Below are 13,335 nucleotides of genomic sequence, written 5' to 3' on the forward strand. Positions count from 1 at the left end.
CTCCTTATTTCCCCAATCTAGATTTTTTATGCCACACAAAATACAAGATAAATTCAGTCATTTCATGCTTGCCTAAATTTCAGTGAAGACTCATGAATGTCGCTACTGGTCTTCACTTAATAGCTTAAAGCTTTTGGAATGTTTGATTTAATAAATAATTGAAAGTGTTCTCTATATAGAAAGATCTGCGTGTAAAAAATGTAACTTCAAAGACACTCTTTCATCTGATAGGCCTAAAATTGCTTAGCTAGTTTTCCAATGGAGCATAATCAAGACAGGAGTTCATTGGCAGAACATTATCGTGTCGTTTTGATCTTAGGGAGGTGATACAAAGATGTACTATCACCAAAATATCAGTAGAAAGTAAGGCTTATAATGTTAGTATAAAAGTGGTAAGTAGATTATCAAGCTTTTGTGAAAGTAAACTATAGCTTACCATCTGGAGTTGTGATAGCAAAATGTCCGAAACCAGTTCCAATATCGTATGAGGTCACTCCGTAATCTGACATCATCATATGTAGAATCCAATGTCAAAATTCAATTACAACAGATGGTAAGCAAATGTATATAGAATCAGAGAATCACAATATACATATGATACACTGCATGCATGAACAAAAAAGGTTTACAGTGCAACATACTATAAGTTAATTCCACAAAAAAAATTGGATGTTTCAGGGCCAAATCCAAGTAAAGCATTGGCATATTTCTCTTCAGGAAGATCTCTTTTCCTCAAAAGCTTAACCTGAGAGAAACAACAAGGAAATTTTAAGCCTCTACCAAAACACACATCACAGCAGATTTCAACAATCTAAGTCAACTAAACATTACTTGATGGTGCGGTGAAGATCACCAACACAGTAAACAGCATGCAGGAAACAGCGCTTATCTTTTTTGGGCCATTCCAACAGCTCATTATTAGGTTGTGCAGCCTCGGCCATATTCAATGTGGGTGCAAATACTCTGCAACATCATCATACAAAAGCTAACTCTTATTTAATATGTCTAGTTTAATCAAAGAATATCAAACTTGATTCTACCTCCTATCAAACAAGGCTTCAGTAAATATCTAAAATTTTAGTAGATATCAAAATGTTTGGTTACTTTATAGACTCTCATGTAGGTCCCTAACATTATAACTATTTCAAAAAGTCCCTGAGTTTATTATACTTTCATATTGATCCTTATATTTAACCACTTACTATCAATTTAGTCCCAACATACTCTCGAAAGGACTAGTACGAGTTAAATTTGACAAAGTCGGAACCTTTTGAAATATTCATTCATAATCTCAGGGACCAGTTAAGTGTATCATACAAAGACAAAGACTAATTTAGTGATTTACTCGAAACTAATTCTACAAAATCAAGTTTAGTCACAAAATGATTTCAAAATAGCTCATCCACATTCACAATAACTTACTCAAATCACAAAATTAGTTGCCACAAAATGTAAAAAAAATAAAAATAAAAACATTGAGTATGATATCAGTAAGATATGAGCAGTTACATAAGAGTGTGAATAAAATCGGAACGGATCGAGCAAAGATTAGAGAAATGGAAACCCTAGTTGCAGAGAGAAATAGAGAGAGTAGGTACCAGTGAGTGGGAGAGAGAGTAACGGAAGATTGTAAGAGAAAATCAGGAAAATTCTTTGATAGGCACAAATATAAATATGAGGTGTTAGAGACACTCACATAAACAAGCAAAAATTAAAGAGAAAATAAATAAAATGATGTTGATTGATGTGATTATATTACTTTTGATTTAAATTTTTAAATTAGTGTGTGTGCCCAAATAAAATATGATTTGAGGTTGTGCCTATCCAAGTCTTTCTCAGAGAAAAGAGATGAAAATATCAGGATACTCAACTGCCGATGTGCCTTTCTTTGTTCGGCCCCCGTGTGTTTCTTCGGAATTGGATCCGGTGCAGTCATTTTTCCATCCAATTGTTTTATAGTCGTCCTCGTGTTGCAAAATTGCAACAGCTAGAGAAGGAGGTGATTGGATCCTCTCCTTCATCCTCCTCTCTATCTCTCTCAATCCTCTCTATCTCTCTCTTAATTTCAATCTCTCTCTTCAATAAAAAATTTTAAGATAATAATGACAGAGAGTGAGATTAAGAGAGAGATATAGAGGTTTGAGAGAGATGGAGATGAGAGTGAAGGAGAGGATCCAAATCCAAGAAGGAGTAAGAATTTTTCTCATCCCGTTCTCCTGTGTTTCTTTTCTACACGAGTTTCCATTTTTGTCCTTGGATAAACATTTCAGAATGCTTTTTTCGCCTTGAAAAAATTTCGTAATGTGTTTTTCGATTTTTTTTTTCAATTTGTATTTTTTTAGTTAGAGTTAGATTTTTCGGTCAGTAGTTAATTGAATTCTAAATTAGCCGCTAAAATTAACACATTACTTTTGAAATTGTCTTTTAAAATTGTATTTTGAGACCAATTGTGTGGTTGCTAATGTTTTTAAATTGACCATTAACATATATTTGCGACTAAATTGATCATCAACTTATATTTAGTCAATAATTGCAATGATTAATTCATTTTCTAAATCGTTCTCTACAATAAACAATCAGTTTGGTCCATGAACATGTGAGATGTTGTCATTGTAGTCTTTGAATGTCCTGAAATTGCAAATACTTCATCAATCAATGTGTCTTTTGATTAGTCATTTTAGTCGTCGAATATGTCATTTAAGTCATCAAATGTATTTTTCGTTAGCCAATCTAGTTCCTAAAATTACAAACATAATAGACACCTGAAGATGAATTTGCAATATTGATGCAAAGACTATAGTAACAATCTCACAAATTCGAGATCAAAATGACTCTTTACAATTTATTTCCAGTCTATAAATTTGAGAATAAATGACAAATTTCAAGCACTATGTATGAGCAACCATACTCGTTTGTCACTTTATGAACTCAACCATAAAGTTCGAATGAAAAGATGTAATGTTTTTAATCTTACAAATTATTGAACTAAATTCAAACACACCAATATGTAGGCTATGAATTACATCCACTACAATCTTCGAATCAGTTTCAAACTATGACATTTGTGAGTCCTCTTCTAACGACTTCTTGCATAGCTTCTAACAATGCAATTGACTCCCCTACCGTTGTAGAACATTTACCTTGGATCCATGAACAACCAGCCAATTATTTTAATCATTTTTTTGCATGACAAAAATTAGGTAGTTGATGACAGTCAATTATATGATATTTTTAATATCATTTTAGGATAATTTTAGTAGCAATTGAAGATCAAAAGCAAGCAGAAACCTAGAAAAGTGAAGTTATTTGGCAAATAAGGAAGAAAAATGGAAAAAGCATAAAAAAGGTCAAAAACGTAAAGAAATGCTTGCACACCATCGTAGCTACAATGAGATCCATCGCAATACGATGAAGGCGGTTGAAGAAAACAGAAAATATTGATTAAATCTTTAATCGTGCCACGATATGACCCATCATAGCCACGATGAGGCGAAATTGAACGCCATCGTGGCCACGATGGATACGATGAGTGCGCAGAAAAAGCCCAAATCCGTTGAAAAACTATAAATAGAGCCCTCCTTCTTCACAATTATTCATTCAGAAAATATTGAGAGATATTCAATATTCAAGCAAGAGTTACGAGAACTCTAAGGAGGATGCAAGGAGGGCCAAGGTGCTCCCGAAGCATAGGGGTAATCTTTATGCTTTTTTTCCTTATTGTTTGGTTATGGTATTTAGTAGCTAAACCCCTCGGGGTTAGGTCAAATTGATGAACTTCCCTAGAACTGCTTGAGACATGTAATTTGGTTCGAAAAAGACTATTTACAATTGGCATTCATTTATTGTCTGTTATTATCTCTATTTATTTATACACTTGCATATATGAAAGCGCGCATATTTTGTTAGTAACTAGAGTCGAAGTGGATATCGTGACGCATCTGAGACTCCGAATCAGAGAGATAATTTAACCAACCAACCATGAGACCATTAAATTTAATATCCGTGGTTAGGTTTGAGATTAAGAATCACACTTAATTAAATTCTACATGTTTAGGTAAATTGATCGAGATAGAGTAAACTTGTCAAATATTGAACTTCTAAAGGTAATGACGCATTTTTAAAGGTTGAACCCGTTAAAGGTGAGGATACTATAAAACCAAGAAAACCTATCAACCATTGATTAGACTTTATTCATATTGCAATAGAGATAAGGAATGATAAAACTGAACTTATCTTAATAAAAATTAATCTCCAGATAATACTTAAATAATGAGTAGATATAACGCCAGTTATCAAACAGTAATAAGGGAGGGATTCAAAAAGTACTTAACCATTGTTCTCATCTAAATTCAAACCTTTACTTTCAATTATTGTTTACTTTAATTGCTATTTACTTTCAACTGTACGTTCAAAACCATTTCAAACAAACAAAGCGAATGTAAAGTCTTTTACTTTAATTTACTTTTATCGCATAAATTCCTAACAGAAACTGGTAGTTTTGGCACAATCCATGTGAAGACGATTTACTTATCACTTTATTACTTGGTAGCGATTCTGTGCACTTGCAGAAAAGTTTCATCAGTAGTAAATTAATATAAACGGTTGATTTACGCCCCTTCTTCCGGGAACTATATGTGCAGAAGCGGGGGTCTGAACTCCAAACACTCCACTTATCCACCTTTAAGGTGGAATTTTCTAGCCACAAGGCTACTTGACAAAAAAAAAACTTAGACTCGACTCTTGAACTTGTACAATTTATTTCATATTAAAAACATATATATAACTTATTTAATTTGTAACTTAATTTGAAATTAGTAATCTTCTCTTACCAAAAAAAATTAATAATTTTTTTGTAATCTAGAAATCTAAGTGTTATGAATATTAATCGAGGAAAATATTAAAAAAAATTTATTAATTTTAAATATTAGATTAGATTGGATTGGATTACATATTAGATAATAGTCATGCATTTCGATAATAAATATTATTGGCGTTGGTCGAAAATATACATGTCAAAAAGTTTTAATTTTTCCAACAAATAGCGCCAACAACTATACACCCACAATATATCTTGTAAAGAATAATATCACTCTCATTTTCTTTTCATATATTAAATATGACTCTTTAAGTCATGCATGTCATATAAGAATAAATATTATACATGATTGAAATATAAAGTGATTGTAATGTAAACTTCAACCCTTATTATTTTATTTTTACGAAACTCCTATTACATTTACGTTTCCATTAGTATTTATTAAATACTCCCTTCATTCCTTTTTATTTGTTTTTTTTTTTAGATTGTTGACCATAAATCTACTTTGACCATAAATTTTTATTAATATATAAAACCAAATGTTAGCAAATTAGACATTGTTCAATTTGTCTCGGTAAATATTTTCAAAATATAAAATTTTCATAATTTTTTATAATAGATAATTAAAGACATTAGTGATCAAAGTTATGCATTGACATATGTGCAGTAGTAAAAAACTACAAATAAAAAGGAACGGAGGGAGTAACTTATTATATTTGAATAATTGCATAGAATTTTGTAATATTCTATTATTTTATCAAAATCCAATTACTTATATGTTTCGTCTCTTACACGTTTTCCTATATTATTTTGTATATTTTTCTTTTTTCTTTTTCCTTTCTTATTTTCACACATGTGCATAAAATTAAAGACATTGTACTCATAAGATGGATAAGATGGATCACAATATCCTAATGTACCAATAGGTTTTGTATGAAAAAAGTATCTGATTTGAAGTATTATCACCAGTTGGATATAATATACGATGGATCACAATATCCTAACGTGCCAATATGTTTTGTATGAATAAAAGTATCATTACCGGTTGGATTTAATATAGCAAACCCAAAATCAGATAATTTCACTTTATATCCACCCCTAGCAAAATATTTGCGCATTTTAGGTCACGGTGTATTTTAGGAGGATTCAATGTATCATGCAGATATTGCACAACTTCTGATGTTATGGTATAATTTGTCTAAGAAAGTTGTATTTTTGAGAATTTATTATTTATTTTTTAAAAAAATATTGGTGGGACACCCGCAATCCGTCATGAAAAGAGGCGGGTGAGATTTCCAACCCACCACCACTAATTAACCTGTCCCCCTCCACCCCTTTTTAAGCGAGTTAATAACAAGGTGAGACGGGATGAGGCGGGTTTGACCGTTTTGCCATCCATAAGAAATTGTAGATTTTCTAGAGGTGCCCCATGAGCAAAATAAAGGTTGATTGATTAATGATGATTAGTTGTTAGTTTAGTTTGATCATTCTTTTTGCTTTCAGCTTTTATTGAATCATCAAAAACATAATTATTTTTATAAAATTCATTTAGATAGCATCCAACATTGACGATATAGCTCATGTTTTCTTGAATTATTGAGTATTATTATTTTTACAAAAAAAATTATGACATTTTTTATGGATTTAATTGATATGCACCGACGGTGTAAAATAATTTTACACTGTCAACCAATACCAACCATGTTTTCCGCCACATCACCCAACTTCACCTCACTTTTTTGACATGACATGACAAAATGATTGTTATTTATTGGATGATGGTGTAAAACTATTTTACACCGTCAGTGCATATCAATTAAACTCATTTTTTATACCCAAAACTCTAGATGTATCTAATATAGACATCTGAAAAATTATTCAAATTAAAGGTACATTTTTACCATTTTAAATAAAAATAAATTTTATAATAATATAAAATAGAAAAAATAGAATATTTTACCAAAATTAATTATAAATATTATATTACAGTCCGATGGTTAGAAATTTTATCCTTAAAATAAATAAATTGGATGACATGATTCGAACTCTAACCCTTACATATATATGCAATGTCATATCAGATGTAGTATGCTGGTCAATTTTGGTGGGTCGGGTTGTTTACTATGCAACCAGCCGCCAGCAACCTTCATATATTTGGATTTTTTTTTATATAGGAAAATGAAAAAGAATCCTCTCAAAAGTGTGTTCAATATGAACCACTCAAAAGTTGTCCAAAAATAGTATAAATAATATTTTATTAAAATTTATTTAAAACATTAAGATCTATATTTAGACTATGTTGATATTAAATTAAATAGTTGTCGTGCCCTTCGAAAATAAAAAAGATTGAATAATTTTTATGAAAAAATATGATAATTTTTCGCATTATTTTTTTTAAATTTAAAAAAATTGAATAATTTTCATAAACAAATATAGTGATTCATGATTTAGTCATTTGATATTAAAAAAAGCAAAAACATCATTTGGATAACACGCTATCCAACCCGTAAATTAGTAGATTTACACAAAAAAATGGGTGATTATTTTTTATAGTGAAAAAAAGTTACCCTATTTTTCAAGAAAATACATTAATTGAGTTATTTTTTATGAAAAAATATGATGATTCAACATTTAGATATTTAATATAAAAAAATAGGAAAATAATTTGGGTAACCCACAACCCAACCCAATCCAACCCGGAAATTAGCGGATTTACCCAACGCAGCTCAATGTTATAACGGGTGGTTATTTTACTAAACTCAACCCGGAGTACCATATGTGGTTTGGGTTTTGGTTTTGGCCAAACCCAACCTAATCCGGCCCACGTACACCCCTACCCTTCGCTATCTTTTTTGCTTCATTTAAAAATAATAAGGATCTTTTTTACTCTTTAAAATTTTATTTAAAGATTTTTTTTATTCAAAAAAATTAAACATCATAATTTTCAATGTATTGAATTCACGTATTCTCATAAAAATTCTATAAAAAATTTACTATTTAAGGTCTTAAAAACTAAAAAGTACTCCAGAAGCACTCGTTATCATTTGTCTTTCTTAAATGGTTGATCTTTTCTTAAAAAGAAACTTACATCACTTATAATTCAACATTTTTATTCTTAAGGTGAGCTAAACTCACGTGATCATCATCTACTAAAAACTACTTTTTTTTGTTGAACAAATCTAATAAAAACTACTTGCATCACTTATAATTCCACATTTTATTTATTTATTTTGCATTTGTGATGATTATAATTTATAAATACATCAATATTTTATTTTATTTTATAATGTAGGCCTTTCATTAACCAGAAAGAAAGTTGGGAGGTCAATATTATGTCCACAAATCTTAGCTCAACTGGCAGACATGCCAAAATTGTTAGTATTGAATGCCATGACTGATGTTCGAACCCCGATCCCTCCACTTTGTGTATGTGAGTTTTCAATGATTTTGTCATTTTGTCTATTTAAAAAAAAAAATCAATACTCATTGTACCAAAAAAAAAATACTTCAATACTTTATTAAGATTACTTTTTTTCTTTAAATATTTTTTTAATATGTATAAAATAATCAAACAACTCACTCATTTTGCGACGAAGAAGGGAGTAGCAGCCATTATTTTCTTCAAGTCAACAAAAAGAATTAAAATGATTAGTCCATTTTTAAATTTATGACCTTTTATATATTTATTATCATGGGACACATGAATGTATGAAACTTAATTATAAATACATCATTCCCCTTAAATTTTCGTTTTCATACAACTGGCATGTTAAGAGTTTGAACCATAACTTCCCTTCCTTTTAATTTCTAAAAACTCAAAACTGAAAAGCCATATTTGAAGATGGAAAGTATGTGGGATAGGTTGAAGCCAGCCTTGCTAATGATTGGGGTGCAAATAGTATTTTCTGCTTGCAATATTCTTTACAAGTTTGCCATATTTGATGGAATGAGTACCATTGTCATTGCAGCTTATCGCTTAGCCTTTGCAGCTGTTACCACTATTCCTCTTGCTCTTATTTTTGAAAGGTATGTAATGTATGTATAGGAATAGGATAACTAATTTTGCAACTTATACCAGTATTTAATTACTTGCCTTAGTTTCCAACAAAATTAATGGAGTATATAATATACTCGATTAATTTTTAATAAATTTAACTAAAAATGAAATAGGGTTTTGGTTGCCTCCTAATTCATATTGTAGTGTTAACCAGGTCCATGGTTCAAACTTTAGAAACTAAGTTTAGTCTAGAACACTGATCTTAATAGTGTTTAACGCTGAATTTGTTAAGAAGAATCACGGTTCAATCCCACACAACTGCGATCGGAAGGAGGCTGTAACTATTTGATGTCAGAACTAAACCCGAACTAGATCAGCCTGTCTAATGGGCTTGATATTAGTAGTGAAAAAAATAAGTTTAGTCTAGAACAAAAATAAGTATTTGATTTTATTGTTGGATATTGGCTCAAAATATCCCTTGCACATTCCTTTACTTTTGTTGGATATACAGTACATGGCCACATGCCCAAAGAAATAATGTACCCCTTTATTATAATTTAGATTAGATTTAGATTTAGATAAGATATCTTTTGGATTTATCAAAAAATGTTTAAAAGTACACTCCTTTCAATTTAGTAAATAGTGACTTGTATATAATAAAAGAAAAAAGAGACTAAAATTTATAAGAAAAAATAGTAAGGATCCAATTTGGACTTTTCTCAGAGGTCCATATTGCACAACAACTAAGTTGGTTGATTTTACCTAAAAATAGTTGGCTGATGAACATGCTTACGCAAGCACACATAGGTGCCTAATGTGTTTTGGTTATCAAGTTGCTGGAACATATGGCTTGATAGCAACAATATATGTCACGGAGTATAAGTCTCCATTTATAAAGTGATTGAGTCAGTTTTATAGGGTTGGAAATGAGTCGAGCTGAGTTGAACTGGTCTGAGTTCGACTCTATTCAATAGGAAATGGTTCAGCTCAAAATTCGGCTTAAGTTTGATATGAACTCTTTTTTTAGCTCGAGTTCAACTTGTTTAAAGTTTATGAACAGTTCGATTTGGATCATTAGGTTCAACTCGTTAAATCAAATCACATGATTTAAAGTCTTTTTTTTTGTCAAAAAAATTTGATCTTTAACCTTTTAAACTATTAATATTTCTTTTAAAAGAAAAAGCAAATGTTAAATTAAAATAAAAGTCATCCCAAATATAATTAAAGGAGTAAAATTGTTTTTTGTAAAGAGAGAGTGGATAACAGCCGTAGCAGTCCATAGGAAACTGAAAAATTCATTAATGATGTACACCACACTTTTATACAAAACCTTAAGGAATTAGGTTTATGGGTCCCATCACTGATAAAATGTTCGACATCTACTTTTCCATCCGATGTGAGACTCTATTCACACTTAAAATACCAACAAAACTAATTTTCACTATTAAATAAGTCTTTTATCGTGCATAAATTTGACATATATATGCAATAGATTAACTTGGTTTGTTCTATTTGTGTTTTGTATGCTACAGGAAGAGGCCGAAGATGACTTGGAGGGTGTTTAACCTTTCACTTCTAAGTGGATTATTTGCGTATGTATCATTATTAATTAACGATTAATTAACTGAAAAATTAGTGTCCATGAAATATTTTTTATTCACTAGTAATTATTAAAACTACTTCGTAATAACTATGGTTGTAATTATGATGCAATGCAACAGTGGAGTTTTATTTCAAAACCTATTCTATGGAGCTTTGGTTTTGGCACCAGCAACTCTTGTATCAGCTATCTACAACCTTGTTCCCTCCATCACCTTTGTCTTGGCTGTATCCTTCGGGTATGCTTAACAAATCTAATTTACTCTTTGTCACCCCCTTCATTCAAATTTTAATATTGATCAAGTAATCTATCGTGGATCAGTACTTAAAAAATATTTAAGAGTACGTACTGTGGTTTGTCGACAGTACTTATCAACATGATATATCCTGACAAAATTTTCACATACAATAATTGTATCTGGAGCCCGGACAATTATAATTGATTGACGAGTAAAAAAAATTATACAAGAAATTTATATTTTCGTGACTCGTATAGTTTAGAGAAGTTAAATTGGGGAGCAGCAACAGGAAAGGCAAAGGTTGCAGGAACTATACTTGGACTTGCTGGTGCATTATTGTTGATATTTTACAAAGGAGTTGAATTTGATATTTGGCCTTTTGCAATCAATCTTTTGGATCCAAACAAAAGCCAAACAGGACATGTCACTGATACTACCACTGAATTGTTAGGTGTTATCTGTGTTATACTTAGTTGCTTCTGTTTCTCAATTTGGCTCATCATTCAGGTAAATTGCATAACTTGTCTAATGCATTTTTTATCACCAACCTCCTTAATTTATTTAGTTCTTGTTTTATTTTATTCATTCTCTCTGATCTCATATATAAGTAACGTTTCTTTTTTCAGGTTCATTGAATAACTGACTATTCAATGAATCTGATAAAAGAATTTTTACTTATATATGAGATCGGAAAGAGTACATTGCAATGCAGGCTAAGATTACCGAAGTATATCCATGCCCTCAATCAAGCATAGCTTTGATGTCTATAATAGGAACAATACAATGTGTTATTTTAGGTTTCATTGTTGAGAGGGATTTGAATGAATGGAAGCTTGGTTGGGATGTCAGGCTCTTCACTGTCGCTTTTTCGGTATGCTTCATGTTAATGTTAATTCACTAACTACACTAGCATTGTGGTCATGTCATAGGATTTGTGAAATGATTGAAGAGAAAAGGAATTGATGTTTTGTTTAATGTTTTAATTATTTGAAGGGTATTTTGGCGTCCGGAGTAATGATTCTTGTCATGGCATGGGTCGTACAGATGAAAGGGCCTTTATATGCGTCCGCTTTCAACCCTCTAATGCTTTTGTTTGTAGCTATTGTCGCATCTATGCTTCTGGATGAGAAGTTAAACTTAGGAAGGTAAATATTACATATTAAATTGGTTGCTCTTGTGTGGGGATTTAAGTTGTAAGTCGTCGTTGGATCTAACGACTATATATATATGCATTTGAGGACCGTGTCGTCGTTGTTGAGGATTCAAAAATCTTAAACCCTACCTTACCTTGGGTTGGTCATGATGAATATGTGAATTTATGTTTTACTTATTTTTAGCTAGCTATCTTGTATTTGTGATATTATTTGATTTAGTTTGGTTTTGGTGTATAGTATACTCGGAGGAGCGTTGATTGTGTGTGGCCTATACACTGTACTATGGGGTAAAGGTGGAGAAATACAAAAGAAGATTGAATTAGAGCCAACACAATTTGGTGATTTCGAAGCTACGAGGCCATTGTTGAGTCCATGAAAAAGCTAGTTCTTCATAAAATACAACCATAGCAACCTCATCGAAATTCAAATGCTTAATTAGGAATGCTTTTATAATGACGAGTAGAACGTGTTATAATGACACTCCAAATAATTGTGCTCTCCTAAAACAACAAAAATTTCACTCAAGAATTGAAGAACTTAGATTGTATGTATACATGTCCATTTGAAGTTACGGTATTATCTTATTTGTGTTGGTTTCTTCTATTATTATGTGTATATGGGTTTATCTAAACTGAAGAGCATCCGTCTTTATCTTTGCTCTTTGAGATAATGAGGGGAGTCGCGAGGAATAAGAAAATCCGTCTTGGTTTCTTAATGATTTGGCATGCAACTCTATGGTGTATTTGGAGGGCGAGGAATTAATAATGCCATCTTCGCTAATGGCTCGTTCACCCCTAAAGCTATTGTTGATGATATTAAAGTTTTGAGTTGGAAATGGTGCTCAGCTCGAACAAAAATATCGCCTTGTATGTTTGAGACTCCAAGATCGGGCTGCTGCGCTGTTGTTTCTTTGCATGTCCTTTTGTATTTTCTTGGTTTGCTTTTGTGTTGTATTGTAGGCATTTGTTGCTTAGGTGCTGCTTTGTTGTTTGTTTTTGTAAGCAGGGACCTTTTTTCTTTGCTTTAGGCGTAGCCTTTTCTTGGTTATGGGGCTTGTTGCTATGTTGTAAGAATTCTCTTTTCTACTCCTCTAATATGTCTTATATTGGAGAATGCCTAATAAATTTTGCCGATTAAAAAAAAATATGCTACTTGTGCTTATAGTTTTTAGGGTTGGCTATCTAAGTGGGAGGTTTAGTCTCTAGACCTAGGCCTAGCCACAAGACGTATCTCAACATTTTGTGATTGTGACTAGATACCTTTCTTTTGATTGCAACCTAAAACCGTTTCGGTTTAATAATCATTCTTTATCTCATAAATCTTTTCTTGAAATTGTTCGTTTAAGTTGATCTACTTGCAATGTTCGAGGCTGGGTGGGGTGCATTATGAAAGAAACATTGAAAACTATATCTAACTACTAATAAATTGCATCTATACTTTAGATATGAAAAGTGAAGAGGTAAAAATGAGAAAATCACAAATTTTCGATTTGCGAAGATAATCGAAGAGTAAAGATAGTCTTATTTTCCA

General features: G+C 31.4%; 1 protein-coding gene and 1 long non-coding RNA gene across 2 annotated transcripts; one reads left to right on the forward strand and one right to left on the reverse strand.

Moving 5' to 3' along the window:
• Nucleotides 1-436: 436 nt before the first annotated feature.
• On the reverse strand, nucleotides 437-1,640 carry LOC123917090. The gene is made up of 3 exons (XR_006812354.1): nucleotides 1,599-1,640; nucleotides 642-963; nucleotides 437-502 (listed from the first exon to the last, which is right to left on the reverse strand). It is a non-coding gene; the product is annotated as an uncharacterized LOC123917090 (long non-coding RNA).
• Nucleotides 1,641-8,401: 6,761 nt separating this feature from the next.
• LOC123915873 (WAT1-related protein At1g68170-like) lies at nucleotides 8,402-12,949 on the forward strand. Its single transcript, XM_045967144.1, has 7 exons — nucleotides 8,402-8,842; nucleotides 10,346-10,405; nucleotides 10,535-10,651; nucleotides 10,909-11,158; nucleotides 11,364-11,522; nucleotides 11,645-11,796; nucleotides 12,043-12,949. The coding sequence occupies exons 1-7, from the start codon at nucleotides 8,658-8,660 to the stop codon at nucleotides 12,179-12,181; spliced, it is 1,062 nt and encodes a 353-aa protein (XP_045823100.1). The 5' UTR covers nucleotides 8,402-8,657; the 3' UTR covers nucleotides 12,182-12,949.
• Nucleotides 12,950-13,335: the final 386 nt, after the last annotated feature.

The sequence above is a fragment of the Trifolium pratense genome, linkage group LG3, assembly GCF_020283565.1.
Source record: "Trifolium pratense cultivar HEN17-A07 linkage group LG3, ARS_RC_1.1, whole genome shotgun sequence".
Taxonomy (NCBI): Eukaryota; Viridiplantae; Streptophyta; class Magnoliopsida; order Fabales; family Fabaceae; genus Trifolium; species Trifolium pratense.

What these genes read in the sequence shown, in the direction of transcription:
- LOC123915873 (XM_045967144.1), top strand. Translation starts at nt 8,658, where the DNA reads ATGGAAAGTATGTGGGATAGGTTGAAGCCAGCCTTGCTAATGATTGGG. An exon ending in CTTGCTCTTATTTTTGAAAG is followed by an intron (nt 8,843 to 10,345) that starts GTATGTAATGTA and finishes TGTATGCTACAG; the next exon opens with GAAGAGGCCGAAGATGACTT. An exon ending in TCTTCACTGTCGCTTTTTCG is followed by an intron (nt 11,523 to 11,644) that starts GTATGCTTCATG and finishes AATTATTTGAAG; the next exon opens with GGTATTTTGGCGTCCGGAGT.